The 20,014-nt window shown below is 32.6% G+C and overlaps 1 protein-coding gene across 1 annotated transcript in view; it reads right to left on the bottom strand.

Annotated features, from left to right (window-relative positions):
• Window positions 1-450: 450 nt before the first annotated feature.
• Window positions 451-20,014, bottom strand: part of LOC134726315 (polycystin family receptor for egg jelly-like) — a 48,653-nt gene continuing 29,089 nt past the window's right edge. The window contains exons 17-27 of the mRNA XM_063590716.1: window positions 19,311-19,474; window positions 17,528-17,761; window positions 17,043-17,213; window positions 13,397-13,557; window positions 11,818-12,556; window positions 10,369-10,489; window positions 9,283-9,521; window positions 7,894-8,068; window positions 6,323-7,549; window positions 5,599-5,743; window positions 451-3,740 (exon numbers count right to left, since the gene is read on the bottom strand). Of these exons, the coding sequence (XP_063446786.1) occupies window positions 3,737-3,740; window positions 5,599-5,743; window positions 6,323-7,549; window positions 7,894-8,068; window positions 9,283-9,521; window positions 10,369-10,489; window positions 11,818-12,556; window positions 13,397-13,557; window positions 17,043-17,213; window positions 17,528-17,761; window positions 19,311-19,474 (3,380 nt within the window). The 3' untranslated portion in view covers window positions 451-3,736. The remainder of the gene's footprint in view (window positions 3,741-5,598; window positions 5,744-6,322; window positions 7,550-7,893; window positions 8,069-9,282; window positions 9,522-10,368; window positions 10,490-11,817; window positions 12,557-13,396; window positions 13,558-17,042; window positions 17,214-17,527; window positions 17,762-19,310; window positions 19,475-20,014) is intronic.

The raw sequence follows: 20,014 nt of genomic DNA on the forward strand, positions 1-20,014 counted from the left end.
GCACCCTCTATCAAATTCATATAAAATGCACTGGTCTAAACTACATCTATTGGATTTTTGTTTTCTTATGAAAAGAAGCCAATGGCGGATTAGGAAAGTGCAAAAATTTAATCAAGGTCCTTTTAAAATTTCATTTAATGCACTGGTCTTAACGACAGCATTATTTTTCTTTTGCCAATCGGTTAATGACGGAAATGGATAGTTCAATTGCTAAAAAAAATGTCATGTTAATGCACCCTCCTCCTCGAATTTAATAGGCTGGTCTAAGCAGCACATCGATTTTTTGGTTTTCATATGAGAAGCGGTCACTGACTGGAATGCATAGTGTAACACCAAACAAAAGTGTCATTTTATGCACAGTTCTATATATGACAGAACATAACCCACTCAAAGATGAAAAAACCCATATCATTCATGTTAGAAGTTGCTATATGATATAGAAAAAAGACAAAGGTAACAACATACTTTATTTTGAAAGACTCTATAAAAGAATGAATTTGATAGAAAAATATAATTTAGTATGCAACGAATATAAATCTACAAGGAGATCATATAGGACGGACAACAGTATAATCTAAGATGATATCATCATCTTAAATAATAAAAGAACGATTCTAAAAACAGCATATAAGACCACTTTACGATATAGAATGACAAAAAAATATAATGCCAGAAATGACATCATATATAATAAGATGGTAAAATTTGTTACTTAAATAAGAATTAAATATGATTATCTTCAATATTTTGAATTCCTATGTGTTTGTGGTTTTTTTCTTTTTTGAAGAAAAAAACATTACACCAAATAAAACTTACATTAATGAACAAACATTGTTTTAAGTGCTGAATTTCAAAAACACTTACATAAAAGAAAATCACAACAAATAAATGTTAGCCATAAAGGACTAGATAATATATTAATATACTGTAGATCGACAATCAGCAAAACAGCAGTAACAAGTTAGGAAATAAATATGTTTCCTACGTTTTATAACAAGAGTCAGCAAAAATAACGATTATAACATCTTTTAAAAAACTTAACATTAATTAACGATCAAAACTAGTTAAATGGTACAAGACAATACGGACGATTTCAAATAAAGCTTATATACACCAGTAAGCATTTTCTCTACCATAATATCACAGTTTCTGCTTTATCAGTATCTTCGCGAAAAATTTATTAAAGCCTTGAATTTTAGCTCAAAACTAATCCTTTTAATAGAATCAATATGTCTGCTACATGACTTCTCTCAATTAAATCTCCAAATAAATTCGTTCAAGAGGTGGCATGACCTTTTTCGGGACGTCAGGATCTGGTGTTTTAAGCTCGGGATTTCAATGTTGGGATTCAAATTTCTTTAAATTCGGGACTTCGGGATTGCATGTTTTTTACCCCGAGATTTCGGCATATGTACCCCTCCTAACCCCCTCCCCTCCCTTGTCCGCCAGTGCACACACGTAGTTCATAGAATGAAAGCATGTGATGTTTCAATAAGGCTAGGTGAAATGCTCGGTTCTATTTTTCCTTTTCATCACCTTCTTTGAAAAGACCACTCTTATTGTTTTTGAAATTTTATCAGATAATCGGAATCCACTGGTTTCACCCATTAATTGCCATTATAATTTTTACTCGATAACCATTACTTTTCATTTATAAATTTTATAACATATAGTTTTCAAAAAGCCATATTTGATAATCTTATAAAATCTTTTTTATTTGTATAGTTTTAAAAACCATAAAATCCTTGTAATTGTAACATGTTTTATGAAAAGAAAAAAGTGCCGATGGTAAGGGAGCTACCATTTGATTTTTATGGGGGGGCTAGGATGAAAAATTTTGTCCTGCCTTTTTTTTTAGCTTTAATCTCTGTCCTGCCTTTTTATTTTTCACTCTATCCGGTCCTGCCTTTTTTTTTTTAGTTTATCCTGACTTTTTTACCTAAATTGTTGTCCTGACTTTTTTTTTTTGCAAGTGTCTCATCCTGACTTTTTTTTACTCAAAACTCCTGTCCTGCCTATTTTTTTCAAATTTCATCCTAGCCCCCCCATAAAAATGAAATGGTAGCTCCCTAAATGTATGAACCATCTACAATGAATCGATTCCAGTATTTTTTGTTAACAGAGATTTTGGAATATATCTTGAAAAAAGTGGATTATCATTACTGCAAAGAATACTTCTAGGAAAATGTTTACAGGGACACAGAAGAATTGGTAACAAAATTTGCATTATTGATTGTAAAAAATAGCAAGTTCATAAAAATATTTACAGAATCTTATAAAAAGCTACATGCACCAGTGTTTAAAAATGCATTGTTTGTTACGAAACGTTTTGGTATCGTTTAAAAGTAGTACAACTCGAAACAAAACAAATGTTAAAGTGTAAAACCACCATTGATTTTCTCATATAAGTCTTTGTAAAATTTGCACTTTTCAAAAAATTGTGCAGCATTTATCTTTGTTTCAAATAAAGAAATACTTGACATGAGTAAAGTTTTATCCTGTCCAGTACTTTAGAATTGTGTTCAAACTTTAGAAACCATGTAACTTCCAAAATATTCTATAGAAACCTAAAATAAAAAAATAATGGTGCGATGAAATAACCAAGAGATATGTTTATGACCCAGAAATGTTTTACAGCAATAGTGTATAGGATGAATTACCTACAACTGCTAAATTCAAGGGTATATCTTTTTTCAAAATATTTCCGTATGAAACTTAATGTGACGTACCATGGTTCGGTGGTATTTCACCTTAACTGAAAACATATCAGATATGCAATTTACTTAAACACGAATAAAATTGACTGAAACAATATCTATTGAAACACAAGATTGATTAATGAACCAGATATTACAAAGTCAATATACAAGAAGATTTTCAAAAACTATATTAAAAAGAAGATGTTGTATGATTGCCAACGAACAACTCTCCATAAGAAACCAAATATTGGCTTTTTTGTATCAAATTCCTACATTTATCAATTATCAACACGAAAAAAGGTCAATAGAATATAAGGATTAAAACAAAATATCTCACACAAATTCTATTTGTGTTGTCGTCAGTTTAAATGAAGAATAAATGGCGACGTGGCGTGTACTCTAACAAAACTATGACCCCATGACAATAACAAATTTTGAAATCTACATGCAGTCTTTAACAATTGAGATCTCACTAATACATTTTATTAATATCAACAACAAAATTAATCGGAATTGAATTATTTCATTTTTATATTTAATGATAATATTTGAGTTTAGTTAAGGCTTCAACTATTTTCATTTATTTACACTTTGTTAAAGAATGTTTATAGAATTGTATTCCAAATGTCTGTTCTTGATTAGTAATATTAAAACTAACACAAGTCGAATTGCAGTTTCTTATATACATATATAGATTGTAATCCTAGACTCAATTTAAATAAAAAAAACTTTTTTCAATATTAAAACCACACAAAATATTAATATAAATAAGAGACTTTTAATAGTTAGGAGAAAAAAAATAACATAATTCATATAAGCAAACATCCGAAGAATCTTTTTTGGTAGCATTTTCTATCACATGATTTAATTATATTATAAAACCGCCTAAAATGTGCTAAGCAAACTAAGAAAGATCGTTGTTAAAGTACATTCAAGGCTGTCATTTAAAACATATTGTATATGGCTGATACATGTAACGTCCTGTTGTTCAGTTCAACCTGCATATTGAAACCACGTCAGAGCATCTGATATTTAATTTACCTGCAAAAGAAAATGTATCATTTAAAACAGGGGCGGATTTAGGCTGGGGCGTGGCGGGTGTGCGCCTTCCTGAAATTTGCAAAGCATGGGTTGACTTCAACATATTTAAGTATTGGAAGAAACCATTCAATCTTTTTAAACACTCAAAGTATAAAAAAAAACAGTCAGTTTAACAGAATCAACGTGATTATTTATCAACTGACCTACGCTTTATTAAAGTTTTATAAATAATTTGAAAGGAAGTTGTCAAACGCGGAGCTGCGTTTGATGACAAATATAATAGGTTTTTAGCAGTTCAAGTAAAAACAAATGTTACATTGTATTTGTGGTTTTTATAATCAATTTGTTTGATAATCGAAGTTCCAAAACATCCCTTACTCACTTTCACAATTTCATCATGACACGGTCAAGAAAACAGTCGGCAGGTGAGATTTTTTTATAATATTCGTAATGAAGCGAAAGGTTAGTTTATTAATTTGTATCTCTATGTCTATATTTATTTCTCACTTGCAACCTAAATATTTAGCCGAATTCTGTACCGTATTACTGTAGAAAATAAATATAACTGCGTAAATGCATCTCATTCTGATTTTAGGTGTTTGTGGCGAACATAGTTAAGTCTTGCACGACCTTCGAAAATCAAAAAAGTAAAAAACAGATAGTATGAAAGGACAATTAAAACTTGCTGGTAAAAGTAGAACTTTAAAAAATATATTGGTCAGGTGAGCAGTTGTGATCTGTCTCGTCTCACTTTGCGTCCGTCTGTCCGCCCGTCTATCTGTAGATTGTTGTCAAGTGTGGATTAAGGCTTGAAACTTTAAGTCCCCGCTAATTTTAACACACAAAAAGTTCTAGATATCTACATTTAACCCCTTTAGAAGAATATTTCATAAATTTCACCTAAAAAAACCTCAAAACATTTTTCGCATCGCTCCATTTGGCGAACATAAAACTTTCCGCCCGCCCTGTATCCGCCCCTGTAAAACATCATCATTATTTAACATATGGGGCAACGATTTAACTTCAAAAGGGGGGTATGTATTTTTGCCGGAGTCAGAAATTGTTTTGTTAAGTTTCGACGCTTTCAATCAATTTTCTCTCCAAAATTGAACACTATAAAATATGTGAAAAATCAGGATTCAAAATATGTTTTCAGAGGTCTGTTTGACCACACTTTTTTTATTTCATAAAATTGGTGACGAAAATATTTCTACAGAAGAAAAAACATAACACTCTTCCCCTCCCCTATTTGTAGTGAACTGGTCGTTCCCTGAGTACAAAATTATCAATACGTTGAGGTGGTTGTTTTTTTTAATCGTTTATATTGCAATTGTCTTCTTATAGTCCGTTTAGTAGATTTATTGGAAATTTTAATTTGACAATATTTTATTTAATAACCCTGCACAACTAACAATACAAAACGACTGAGATATTCACCAATGTTAAACTAATACCGCATCAAAGGCTGTATTACTCGTACTATGGTTTACCTTAGATATCCCCATCGTTAATAAAATTCCACATCCTTTCAACAATTGTGAAAACTATTTACACAATACTGGAGGCCATACCTTATTTAAACCAAATGATTCTCTATTCAAAAGCGTTTGATACTCTGATTCACTCAAAAGCACGTTCAGTCATCACCCCTAGTTTTTGGTGGGTTTGGTGTTGTTTATTCTTTAGTTTTCTATGTTGTGTCATGTGTGTCATGTGTATTATTGTTTTTCTGTTTGTCTTTTTCATTTTCAGCCATGACGTTGTCAGTTTGTTTTAGATTTATGAGTTTGACTGTCCCTTTGGTATCTTTCGTCCCTCTTTTACAAAAAAAAATCTTACTTTTTCTTATTAAACATACTTTTTGTCTGCAACCAGTTTTGCTCTTTTTTCGAAGTCAATAATAGCAGGTGGTAATGGTTTACCATCATCTGAATATTGGTCAAAAGCATCATTTATGCCTTTTCGAAGGTCGTAGAGGAAACCTACAGGTTGGTTCTGTAAAGCTATATAAAAAAAATCAACATTTAAACAATGTGGTTTAAATTTGCAGTATTTTCTTCTTAACATCATCCCTGAAAAAAACATTATACTTAAGTACTTAAACTTTTCTTGTGAATAGAAAAAAAATACTCTTCATTAAATAAAGGATTTTAATACTTAAGAGGTCTCGGTGATCAATTGGTTTAAGTAATGCATCTACTGTATTCCTAGTTGCTTGATTTCAATCCCGGTACGAGGTTGGTGCGTTTAATTCCAATCTTAATTCGCTAGGAATGCCAGTCTTCCTGTCGAAAGTTAGTTGTTTTCTAAGGGCACCTCGGCTACCTCCAATAAAACCAGGCCGCTTATAAAGATGATTATGATCATTTGGTTGAATTTCGAGCTTACCTACTCGGAAAAAATAAGAGAACAAGGGTCGTGTGCGCTTACTTTTGAAACTAAAATTTAGAAAGGAAATGGGGAATGCGTCAAAGCGACAACAACCCGACCACAGATCAGACAGCAGCCGAAAGCCATGTATATGTGTTATTAATTTAAAATTTATAACAAAGTCGAAAAGAAATTTTGGAAAATGAACTTACGTTGCTGCTTGGATTTTTTCGAAGTTTCTGACTTCCGAACGAATAAATTCTTGAATTTATTCATCAGGTATTCAACCAATTCTTCCTCCCTGCTCCTCTTAGTCATGGCATGCACTGCATTAATACTCTCACCTAGGATGGCCAAAAACATTGTTAGCAGCGTGTATACTAACAACAGGATGAACGTAAAGAAATAAAATTGTGCCATAATTGGATCCTTCTCATTTATTTCTGTAAATTTACTCTTTCCTATCATGCTGATGAATAATGTTCCGATAGATTCAAATATATCACTATAGGACTCAATGTCTTTTCCAAACAGTAAATATCCTAGTGCAGCATAACAGAGGAAAACATATAGAAAGAAAATACCAAACCAGAATAAATCCTTCGCACAATTATCGAAAACTCTAAAAACCTGACCCACTCGTTTATCATAGCCAAGAATACCGACTAATCTCAATGTTGCTAAGAACACCAGAGAAGCAAGTAACAAATTAAAAAGCAAGTCCCATATTGCAACATGTTGGAAATTGATAAATTGTTTTGGATCTTCCTTGAATCTGTCCATGGTATTTGATGCAAGAAGATGGCGTCCAGCATACATTGCAATGCACACAAAGCTGAGGGATATACAACAACAGTCAAGCACGTTCCAGACACTTTTGAAAAACAGTTTTTTCTGCTTGACCAGACCATATACGACCTTGATTATCAAAGCGACCAAAAACATAAGAAAAATAACCTCGCAAATAAGTGTGTAGATACCATTCGTACCAAGATGAAAATAAATTCGGAATGGATAGATAGAATACGAGGTAACTATTCCACCTGTCTCTGGAAATTCTGCCAAAAACATACTGTAAGCGAATAGATTGAGATCTGGAGTGTATAAGTTACACTCTAGGAAAACAGCTCGTGTATTTCTGTCAATCCATAAATAGTCCGTTAATTCGTTTAATGTTCTGTTTGAAAAATCATAGTTTACATCCAGTTCCGTAATATATCCGCCTCCTCCATATGTCCTATAACGTCCAGGTATAGGAATACCCCAAATATCAAGTGCACTCGTGAATTTCCATCCAGCGTACGAAAATGAACGTGCCTCTTCTTCTTTATCACATTTACCACTTTTCCACCTAAAACAGAAATCTTTGTCCTCTTCAGTAGGTATGGAGTATTTCGGGTTCGTGCGAGTTTCACCAAAAAATGGGAGATCTTCGGACGCTGCAAAATAAAAAAAGAAAAAGTAATCGGGTTTGCTTCAGGCAAACATTTTACAATTTCGGTATTATGTTTTTAATTTAGTTACTTTAGTATTTGTTAATACATTAACGGAATCTATCATGGTTATGTAAAAACTGTACGTCACATAGTTGTATACATTTCATCTGAACATAAAAAAGATATATTGCCGATGAAATGTAAAATACATGTACATGAGCTTATCATTGATTCATTTGAACAGCAGTATACTACTGCTGCCTTTATTCATTCCAGTGAATATTAAACCTCTGTTGGTTTGTTTGTGTCGAAGGAGAAAAGCATAAAAGAAAACTGATTGCGCTTACATTCCTTGACTCTTAGTTGTCTCAATCGAGGTGGTCCCACTCTAAAGCTTGTCAAATCGTGGAAATATTGTCTTAGTCTCCAATGTAATCGTTCTCCTGTATAATCAGTTTCAGGGTATAACTCAGGAAATGCTGTATCTCGCAGCCACCTTACATAATCAATGACGCGCGTTATCTAAAAAAAAATAATTATTAAGTATTAATTAATTTATTTATTTATTTACTCTTTGGCTACGTTTTCATTTAATAGTAATAAAATATGGAGATGTGGTGTGATTACCAATGTGACAACTATTCAAGTCTTAAATACGACGTGAAAGTTTTCTTAAGTGTTTCTACAATGTGCAACCACATTTTTCATCATTAAATTAGAAACAATTCAAACGAGAGAAAAAAACGGCCTGTCGTATGACAAAACAAAAAACAGACATAACAGATTATGTTACACAAACAGCAACAAACGATAACAACTAAATAGCACGCTCATTACTTGGGATATGCACTACAAGAATTTGTCAACCCTCCAAAACCTAGGTCAGTGATGTTACAGCAAAACAAATGAAAACAAAAACTGCGACAATCAGTCACTAAAATATATAACTTGACTTTTCAGCACGGTAATGACCATATACACAAACACATACCAAACGACGGGTTGTTCAAAGAGTACTATTAGTTGCTTAAAGCTATATCAACTTATAGATATGTCATATTCTCTAAGACTAAACAGTTATAGGGGGCAGTTGTTAAACACTTCTAGAGTAGCTGTTGTTTAAGTATACGTTCTGTCGTTTCATTAAACAGGTTTTAAGCTTTTAAAATACTCTATGTAAACTTTTTGTAGTAAATTGAGGCTACACTAGTTTAAACGATGTTCGTATCATATACAACGATTGAGAGAACACAAATTAATTAAGGTAGCAACCAGAAACTGCGGGAATCGCATGAACTTCAAAATCAGCGTTACTGGGTAGCTTCGACAGAATAAGCGTCATCTGGTTCGTAATGCGGAGCAATAGGTCAATGGTCCTAGTATAAAATACTATTCTGGTTTTGAAAGGTGAAACACCACAAAAAATTCTTGTGAGTAAACACAAAGCAGCATCGTATCAATTAACTAACTCGTAATATATTGAAGATGTGAATGAGGACAAGTGATGTTTACAGCAAAAAGTTAAAACAAAAATACTAAGGAATATTCAAAAAGGGGAAATATATAAAACCTGACCAAATCAAACGCTCGACTTCACCAACCAATGAAACGAATGATCTACACACTGTCATGTTCCTAAACCTCCGACTAGTATGACAGTTAATCTTTCTCGAATACTGTTTTGCGAGTTGTATCGAATTGTGACCTTTACAAATTATAACCATACTCAACCTTACCTGGTCGAATTTCACTAATGTTTTATCCTGTGGCGTCAGAAGCTTTGTGGCTATGTTTTGATGAAAGTTATACGATCTATTGTCTCTGTTACTGTAACTTATGCTATATATAATCCATAAACAGAAACATGTTATGAGGACTTGTTTGATACTTTCCATCATTTTCAATTCTTTTTGTCTCTCCTGTCGCGCTTTTTTCAACGACGAGTGGTCAAGTGGCGGTGCGGGAAGTCGTATGCCTAAAAAACAGTAAAAATATTTTAGAACCGTGATATAAAGGGTACGTGTAACCGTGTTAAATAGAGAATCTAAGTGACTGCTTGGTGACTGACGCCCTTTATATATTTAGAATGGACAGTCATATTGAATTTTGGTTATATTTTTTAAAACCAAATAAAGAAATAACATTGTTTAATAGTTTTTAAAATTTTGCAATGGTTTTTCTGTCATTTCCCGCATGTTGTACTTTATGAAACACTACAGGTGCAGTGAACTACTGGCAGAAGTTTTTTGTTATTATTTAATGAGTTGTCTAATTCTATTTTATACCAACATTAATAATAAATAACGGGAATATATCACCAAAAAAAGCACACATTATTAAAACATTAGAGTCATTACTTCAAGCTGTGTGCAATATTTCTGTGAATCAAAAGATAATAAATCAATTGAAAAAATTGCGGAACCGTTATTTAGTTCCTTGATATCAAAGCAGAAATCAATTCTCAAACAATTCCATATTTGAAGGTGCACAACTTCAAAATGTATGCAATATTTCATCAGGCCATAGTATATTTTTGCACGTCAACTGCAACACAGGAAATAAGTGAAAAAACGGACTTAGTCTTGACATGTTCATTCATTTCATATATAAAAAAAAAATGAGTGGTCATTTCTCATATTAAATTTACAAATTGACGTTTCAAGTGTTATCACAATTTGTCTTGTTGATAAATAACGCAAAATAAGTACTTGGTTTGCCTGTCGTTTTTAACTATTTGTATAACAGTTTTGTCATTATAAAGGTGTTAGACGGGTTTTTTTTCGACGAATTTTCAAAACAAACTATCAACAGTTTTTACTAACCTGTTTCGTATCCGAATTTTTGTTTGTAGTTTTTCAGAATGTATGACCTTTCAAGTCCTGTAGGTTTGAACTTGTTGGTTTGTTTTATTAACATTGCAAATACAGCAGACATACATAGAACCTGTTTGATAAAACAAAAGTGATTAACTTTCATACAAATATATCTTAAAAAAGACTCTGAATAAAGACAGATAATGTCTACTAGTAATGATAATTTTAAATCATTTTGACATATTTTAAGCTGATAAGTTGATGATTTTATAAAGGTTTAAGCAACATCTGATAAATATAGACTCTACCACTGCATCGAGTTTAATACGATATTTAACGACTCGAGACAGTTGAATTTTCAAATTTAAAACGCGAGGCTTGCCCGAGCGTTTTAAATATTTAATATTTAACTGTCGAGAGTGGATAAATATCGTATTACACGAGATTTGGTGATGAAATCTGTTTCTCTTATGATTTTCTAACATTATGCAGGCAAACTTATTCCTTCTTTTCGAATGATCTGCAAAAATATGTGTTCTTTCTATGTGACGTCATCGGGCATGGTCGCCTTTTGTCATGCCGTCACAATAGGAAATTCAGAGGAAAGCAACAAAATTCAACGTCATAATCGTATTTTAACCAATAAGGTACTAAAATCAAACAAACCACACGTTGATTAAATTATTTTGTTATACAATGGGTGCAGAAAGGGATACATTGAAGAAGAATAAGAGAAAATGTATATCAAACTGGATTGTCTTTTAACTAATTTGCAATTAATATTGTATTGATGATTATCCTGGTTAAGTCCACTATTTTCATTTAACTAGTTTCTATAATGTGACGATCTATAATTATCTGACAAAAGTCAGAAAGAAATGCGTCAGTTACTGATCAGTTGAATATATTTCAAAATAGTATATTATTTAATACCAAGTAATGATGTTTGCCTTAGTCTCCATCGATTTTACCAAATATTTTCATTATTACACTTGTTATTTTCTTTAATTGTCTCTATCGAATATTAAAAAAAATCTAATGAAATTCAATAAAAAAAAACACACCAACAAAGACAAAACAAACTCTGGTAGGCTCGAACCGAACTCTTCGAAAAGCCAAAACTGAATTATAACATTAGATTGAACTAATGAGACGAATCTGAATCTGATTTTAACTTGTTGCCCAAAGACAAATTCTGTGAAATTATTATTCATGGTTTGAATTATTTAGCCTGAAAATAAACATCCCGCATCCGCAGTATACATGATGTTAAGGTCAATTCGAATAACATACAACCAACTCGACTAAAAACATTTGAAGGCAAAACAGCAAGAACGCATGGACTGAACCAAAATAATCATTAACAAGTTTTCATTATTATTAAATTGGATATCAAATCTTGTTAATTGCTGCTATGGATGAAATGAATTAAAAGTTACAGTATGTTATATTGCTTACCTTCATTGGATCAAGAAGACAAGTTGAGGTGAAGAATGACAGAAAAAATTGTCCTAACCAGACCTCAGACTTTTTCTTTCCCCATTCAACACTATATAAAACCAGGAAGAAGGAACATGCGGCTATTCCTGATAGTGCTAGAAACCAGGCTATGTACTGAAACCAATATGGAAAGATCGTGCCGTCCGTGTTAAAAAGTCCTTTTGCCACAAGAGCTTTCTCTAATTCACGACTTTCTGCCATCATTCTATCCATCCATGAATCCAATACTGGTACTCTATACTTCCTTGAGGAGTCTTTGATATTGTAGCTTACATTTTTCCGCGGTTTACTCTTTTTAAACAACAAAATTACTAATATGGTGGTAGGTGTTGAAATACATGCACACATAAATGCAATGTAAATTGCTCTCAATGAGAAAGAAAATGGCCCTACTCGAATATCAGATCCTGCATTCGTAAACTCGTCTTCTTCGCGGAAATAAATTGCATTTCCAATCATTGTTAAAAATATAAATACAAGGAAACAGGTAAGTCTCTGACATCTTGTATAATGGCTGCTGGTTGGACGGAAGAATATGGCAATCCACATATGGTTATCAGCAAGGTTTTCTTTCGTGTTAAGGTAAAACATATTTGAGAACGTTGTCACGTTTTCTTTTCCACAAACTGGTAGAACGGCATCTACACTACTTTCGACCGTATCTAGGCAAAGCCATTTACCACACATGAAAACAAATCTGAAATGTACATATCAAAATTAGATGAATTTAAATATCTCGTGCATTCTACATATTTATTAACCCGTTTGTATGTTACAATAAGCTACTTATTTAAGACTGAAAATGACCCCTACAATTATTCAAGGAATATCAGAATTTCTTATACAATTAAACAACAACAAAAAACAATAATGCATTTCTTTATTTTTTTATTTTTTATATTGTGTTTTCGTATAAAATGTTAGATCCGCAAAACACTCATAAAGGTCGTGCAGTATGTTATCAACTATTGATACTTTTGTTTTCATAGTAAATTCAAAGCTCAACGTTATATTAAAAAATAATCTATTGATTATGCTTTTTATCAAATGTCAAATAATGTACATAAGTACATGTAGATCTAGGACATTCTGAAACTGTCTTTCCTATCAGATGTAAGCTTAAAAGATGGAGATAATACGAAGTGGAAAGTAATAGGCCATGTGCCAATGACAAACAGAATTTATCATAACCAAAAAGATAATACTAGTAGTTGAAAGGCAACTAAAATCTCTTGCATAACTTAAAAGTATTCATATCAAATCTACATATTTAGATCATCAATGTTCAAAATATGTTGTCTAATATTTACTTCTATAGATGCTTGACTGCGACTTTTACGAAAATTAATAAAATTCACGGTACTACTATAACTGTTGCACGAGATGTGAATTCGTGTTTCAAAATCTAATGCATTCTAGGTGATATTTTCAATATTGTACACCAATACATTCGAATTGGTTTAAAACATTCAAAACAATTGTTTCAACTAGGAAGGAAATTGATGAAATCTAATTTCGTTAAAAACAACCATAATACCTTTCCCTCTTTTGTATGTCTTCGACGTCAACACGAGTTAAATACCACGACGAAGACTCGCCTTCACCCGAGTTATCATGCCATATGTAAACATAGCTTAAATCTCCTAGCGGATATGGTGTTGACATCAGGAAATGTACAACGCTCGCAGTTGGTATTTCCTAAAACACAAACCGAATGTCTAAATATATATAAAGCTTATGATACTAGTATAAAAGCTTATATGAAAAATAGAAGGAATTGTCTTCCATCAAATTTTCAAAATAAAACCTCTGTAATATGTCTGAAATAAGAATCACATTCATGGAAGTTGGAAGGTCCATGATTTAAGGGATAGAAATCTAGTATTTCTATTTGATAAACCGTCCATTTGTAACAATTGAGAAGTCCTATAACTTAAACCTTTTTTATGTTATCTTGCAAAATAAGTGATGACTTTGTGCATTTTTATCGCTTTGGCTAACTCGTTTGTGAATTTGCATGTGCTAGATTAGGATGTTATAAGTATTTGTTTTTATTCTGTAGTAAGCCACCGCTTCGGTTTTATCATGTTTATCTATTAAATAGTCATTTTATAAAAAAATAACTGTTTGCAAAAGTATGAATTATTCTAAATATTAAGGATGTTCTTATCACAGACAGAAAAACCTAAGCGTATTAGGCACAACTTTTTGGAACCTTTGGACCTCAATGCTCTTCAACTTTGTACTTGTTTTGGCTTTTGAAGGTACCTTTGTTAGCTAATGTTTGTGTGTGTCCCTGTCCTATATGTTCTCCCATTTATTTGTATTGTAGTTCTTTAATGTAATGTTGTCATTTCAATGTTATATTTTAAATTGCCATAGAAGCGGGAGGTTTAACATGCCACAACACCAAGTTGAACCCCACCATTTTTTCTTAAACTATCCTGTACCAAGTCAGGAAAATGGCCATTGTTATATTATAGTTTGTCTCTGTGTGTTACATTTTAATGTTGTGTTACTATTGTGTCGAAGTTCTCCTCTTATATTTGATGTGTTTCCCTCAGTTAGTTTGTAACCCGTATTTGTTTTTTTCTGAATCGATTTATGTATTTCGAACAGCAGTATACTACTGTTGCTCTAATTTGTCAATACATTAATCTGTCAGCAAACAGTGATTTACAGTCAACTTTCACATCAGCATTCCCTCTGCAACTAATTAATTCCCGCGTCACACTGTCCCGATTTTTACGCCGATGGCAACACGATTATGGAAATTTTCAAAATCGGGACTGATCGTATCCAGATCGGGCTAATCGTAGTTCCATCTTCAAGCATCGTAGAACTATCGACCACTTTTTCTGGCCTTCGGGAAAAACTTCGGGAAGGGTTCTAAATTTTTTAACATGTTAAAAAATCCCCGAAGTTGCGTCCGATGTTGTAGGTTCGTATTGAGTTCGTATCACTATCCTCGCCATCGTAATATCACCGGAAATGCATCTTTGAACATCGTATTGCATTCGTGTTTCCGTTGTTTCCATCAGGCAGTTTTGACATTACGATGTCTACACGAATGAATCACGAAGCTACCCGAAGGTCCTACAATGGCAACACGAATTCGTGAAGCTCTCGTAATCCCATCGTGTTGCCATCGAATAAAAGTACGAAGGCGACAAGATGGAACTACGACGGCAATAAATCCAGCTAAATGTAAGTTAATTTTCGCGCTAAAATATATTTAAAGTTCCATGCGTGATATACACTGGTCAGTCTAATACGACAGTTAAGAAAGACGTTCACAGAAAATTGAGCTCATATCATATGATTCTATGAGAACAAGAACGGCGACAGCGTTGTTTTTATTAATTCAGATTGAACAAGAAGAGCAGCTACATTGTATTACAGGCTTAGGATTTACTTTTACAAGTAAAATATTATTTTTTGTCAATTTTTCATATCAGGTAACATTATGAAAATCATAAACGCGCCTGGTACACCAACACTGCAGGTACACGTATATAGGGAAACCAACTTTTTCTTCATTATTCTGATTTTTAATGTATCGTCTGAGTTGTTGTCACACGAATGTTTACTCCATAACCATTTTGTTTTCTATATTTCATATTTTGCCGCATTTATTGCTTTCCCCACATACTTCGTTTGTCTATGTTATTATGATGTTCTCCTGGAAAGAGCTCTTTTTGAATAAAAGGGACCAACGAACCCATTAACTTACCTTTAAGATAAATCAGTAAACATGGGCATAATTATGGGTGATTATTCAGACTAGTGCACACATTTTACAGTTCAAACAAAGCAATGCCGAGCGTGGCATCCCCTCGTATGTAGCATATTGGGGGCAAATATGGACACTATATTTGTATATGACACATGCAGAAAATGAAAATTGAATATGTATATTCGTCGAGCCTTCGACTTAAGTCGAAAAAGCGAGACTAAGCGATCCTACATTCCGTCGGTGTCGTCGTCGGCGGCGTCTACAAATATTCACTATGTGGTTAAAGTTTTTGAAATTTTAATAACTTTCTTAAACTATACTGAATTTCTATCAAGCATGGAAAGAAGCTTAATTTATGATAATAAGATAGTTCCAGAAGTAAATTTTGTAAAAATAAAATTCCATTTCCCCCGTATTTTACTTATAAATGGACTTAGTTTTTCTGCGGGGAAACATTACATTCACTCTGTGGTTAAAGTTTTTAAAATCTTAATAACTTTCTTTAACTATCCTGGGTTTGTACCAAACTTGGACAGAAGCTTTCTTATAATCATAAGATAGTATCCAGAAGTAAATTTTGTGAAAACAAAATTCCATTTTTTCCGTATTTTACTTATAAATGGACTTAGATTTTCTTCCATTTAACATTACATACAGTCTGCAGTTAAAACATTTATTAGATTCAAAAATTATCCTGGATTTTTACCAAACTTGGACAGAAGCTTCTTTCAATCAAAAGATAGTATCAAGAGGAATATTTTTATTGATTTTTTTCCACACTTTTGTTGAGCTTGCGATTTACAGCAAAAGTAGGCGAGACACCGGGTTCCGTGGAACCCTTACAAATTTTTGATACATAAACTATTTTTTTAGAAATCAACCAAAACATTCAGTAACTGGAAATACCTTCAATATTGTCTTTAAAACGCGTGATGCCTTCGACATATAATTTAAATGCATCATAAGCTTACACAACGTCTTTTAGACATCGTATGGCCATCGCGCTATCATCGTAATCCATTGTGTAGCCTTCGTAATCCATCGTGTAGCCTTCGTGATCCATCGTGTAGGCTTCGGCTGAGATATGAAGCTTAAATACCCATCTTCGGTTAACCTTCGGATGTCACTCACTTGCTATCGTATATAGTTTCGGCACCATCGTATAGACTTCGTTATTCATCGTACTTGCATCGGTCACTTTTTGGTATTTTAACGAGATCGGGACCAACTTCGTACGAAATTACAATTTTCGCATTCGGGTGTCCATCGTAAACAAAAATCGGGACAGTGTGACGCGGGCATACACAGAAATACTAGTATAACTGTAGCACATACATGTATTTATGTACCCTTCTAAACGCAAACTTTTAAAGTGAAATTTTCAAAATCATATATTCTGATTATTTGTGTGGAGGGTTTTGAAGGATATTAAAGAAAAGAAACTTACCGATCTGACGCCATCAGATAATTCTCTTATCCCGGTATCTCCATCTTCTCCACAAACTATAAATCCTATCCTTGACTTAGTACCTGCCCCTCGTCTCATTCCTGTATAGACTGTTACTAGGTAATAATATGTGTCGTCAACGAAGTTGTCAATTAATGGTGTAACTCCCCACTTAAAAAAGAGAATAAGAAATTCAGCCTGCATATTATATATACATTGTAAATGATAAATATTTACTTTTAAATAAGTATTAAAGTCACGTATGATACATTAAAGGGAGAAAATGTTTAACATTGCTCATCTAAAAATTCATACAAAAGCACTATCTAACAATTCTGTACACAAAAACATGGAAACAAGCAGAAAACAAACGAGGAAATTTTAAATGCACTTTATAGGGTAAATCTAAATATAAATTATTCCTTTTCAATTAACTCACAGAACAAAACTGTGTAAGCTCGTCAAAATATTAAAATGAATTTTACCCGAACAATATCTCTCTTGTCCTGATGTCTCGCCCAAATCAGTAAAAGTAAATATATGGCTATTACACCAATAAGAGTTCCGAGCACAGCTGCTTGATTGGCTAAATCAAAACGTAAGAACACTGTAGAGAAGTCGATTGTATTTGGCGCCACATAAAAAGTGTTACCAAATGTTAAACCGAAAGCTGGACGACAGGTACATTCTATAGTATCTTGACTTGGAAACCAATCCATCTAAAATAAATATGGGTTTTTTTCTAATTCACTTAAAATAATATATTGATTTAAGCGAAGCTGTACATGTTTTTAATATCATTTCATATGTGTTATATTATATGTTTTTTTGGTACTGTTGTTTCTCTGTTCTGCCATTGCATTGTAAGTTCTTTTCAGGCTTAGCTTTTGAATATTCCTTGGTATTGTTTGCCTCCTTTTTTTATTTGTTTTTTGAACTCATTTTTTTACTATAAATAGATAATTAGTGTCTATCAGGTGAAAATCCAAAACCTTATATAAAGTTTGAAGGGCTTATAAAAAAAGAAAGGACCAAAAGTGCACCCTAATACGGTCGTGAAATCAGAGCTTTTTATGAGAGTACGAAATTAATTTGATGCTAAGTTCACACGTAATTCGAATTCGATTCGCGTTAGCTAATTCGAATTAGTTTAATTCGCATTCAAAACGTTTTACGTCCTAACGTCATTTTAATATTAAAGTTACCGACCGTGCAAAGGCTGTATGGCCAGTCAAGGTCGTTAAAAACTTCTATTTGTTGTCATTCTATTTCGAATTACAATGCGAGTCAAATCGCTTTACTGTCCAAACGACGTTACCTTTTAGTTCGTATTTACAAAAGCGTATTTCAAATGCGAATTGGATAATTCGAATTTACCAATTCAAATCTATTCGAATTAAAAAGAAGAGAGTGTGATTCGCATTTGATTCGAATTCAATTCGAATTAAATGTACAAGTGAACGAGGCATGATTCTAATATAAATGCAAAATATCAAATATCCTGAACTTGAACATTATAAGTGAGTCGCATGGTTTCACTAATATGGCTATGTTTGATTGTACTTTTGTTTTGCAACAAGTTTAATTTTGAAAACCTTCTAGCCAAGCATAAAAGATTTTTTCCCCAAAAAAAAAAAATCTTATAACAATATCAATCTGCCTTAAACTTTGAACTTTTTTTTTTTTATGTCCACTCTACGCTTAAAATAATCTCACTATTTCAAATTCTACCTTCGGATTTTTTTACCTTTCTTGATCCTATGGTTTTGTCGTTATGATAAAGACCTTCAAGTTTTCGAAAGTTGAAATTTCATTGACTGATATTATAATTGTATAAAAATAAAGACGAATGGGGTATTCCTGATAATTGCAAGCACAGTATGAACACATGATACGTGTTTTACTGAATTGTAAGTAAACACATTCTTTATAAAAGAACATCACATTTAATAAAAAGTAAATCTTTTCTATTTTGAATGGAAAGCCGATACTTTTCTTTTATTTCGATTACTTTTACTTTTCTTGCTGAAGAATACCAAAGTAAAATATCATTCACCAATAACCAACATAAGAGGCCAGGGGCAGTTATGCTTAAGCTAAAATTTTGTAGCCATTTCATTAGGGTTTTTTTTTCAAACAGAGTTTATGAAAAACAACATATATTTATCAAAATATAATTCCTGTTCTAGTGTCCTTATTGTGTATGTGTATTGGCATATAGGCGCTTCAGTAAATGAAATATGAATGTTTGTGAATAAGCAACATTACCTTACAGTTGCCTGATTCCCATGTTTGTTTTTTTGGATCCCACTCTTTACAATTTGATGTTACAATGTGCAAATTATATGGCATCAACTCGGGTTCTGATATGTTGTATGATCCATTAGCAAATTTACCGGTAGTAGGTTCCCATACGTATCCATTGAAACCAGCTGCAATATGAAGATTTGTTTTATAGAGGCAAACTACTAACACTTTATAATTCGTTAGTTATTTTATTTACAGTAGTAATACACTGTTTTATACCCACTCGATGCACCTAAGGTAGGTTCATTTTGGGTGAATGTTGATCGAATCTATATCTATTATCTATAGATATAACATGCGTTTTGTCTTCACACAACTCAAATAAAACAAGCAAAAGCCAAATTAATAAAAAGTCGATAAGCATTGGTAAACAATCGTGTGATAGAGTTTAAATGTGTTTATGCATTCGCTAGAGTTACTTATGTCCGGTATTTCATTTAAGTTTCCTCCTTTCCTTCAATACTTGGTATGCTATCTTCTGATGGTCCAAAATGCTACGACATCTTGCAATGTTATCTTTTATTTTTTGCTGTGACACTTGCCTTCGAAATTAAAGATAGTCATACCAGACTAAATATTTATTTGAACTTATATTTCAACAGCTCATTGTAGGTGTACGTGTTTACAAAACATATATTCCGTATGTTCCATGTTGAACTGGTTTA

Source organism: Mytilus trossulus, chromosome 7, assembly GCF_036588685.1.
Source record: "Mytilus trossulus isolate FHL-02 chromosome 7, PNRI_Mtr1.1.1.hap1, whole genome shotgun sequence".
NCBI lineage: Eukaryota > Metazoa > Mollusca > Bivalvia > Mytilida > Mytilidae > Mytilus > Mytilus trossulus.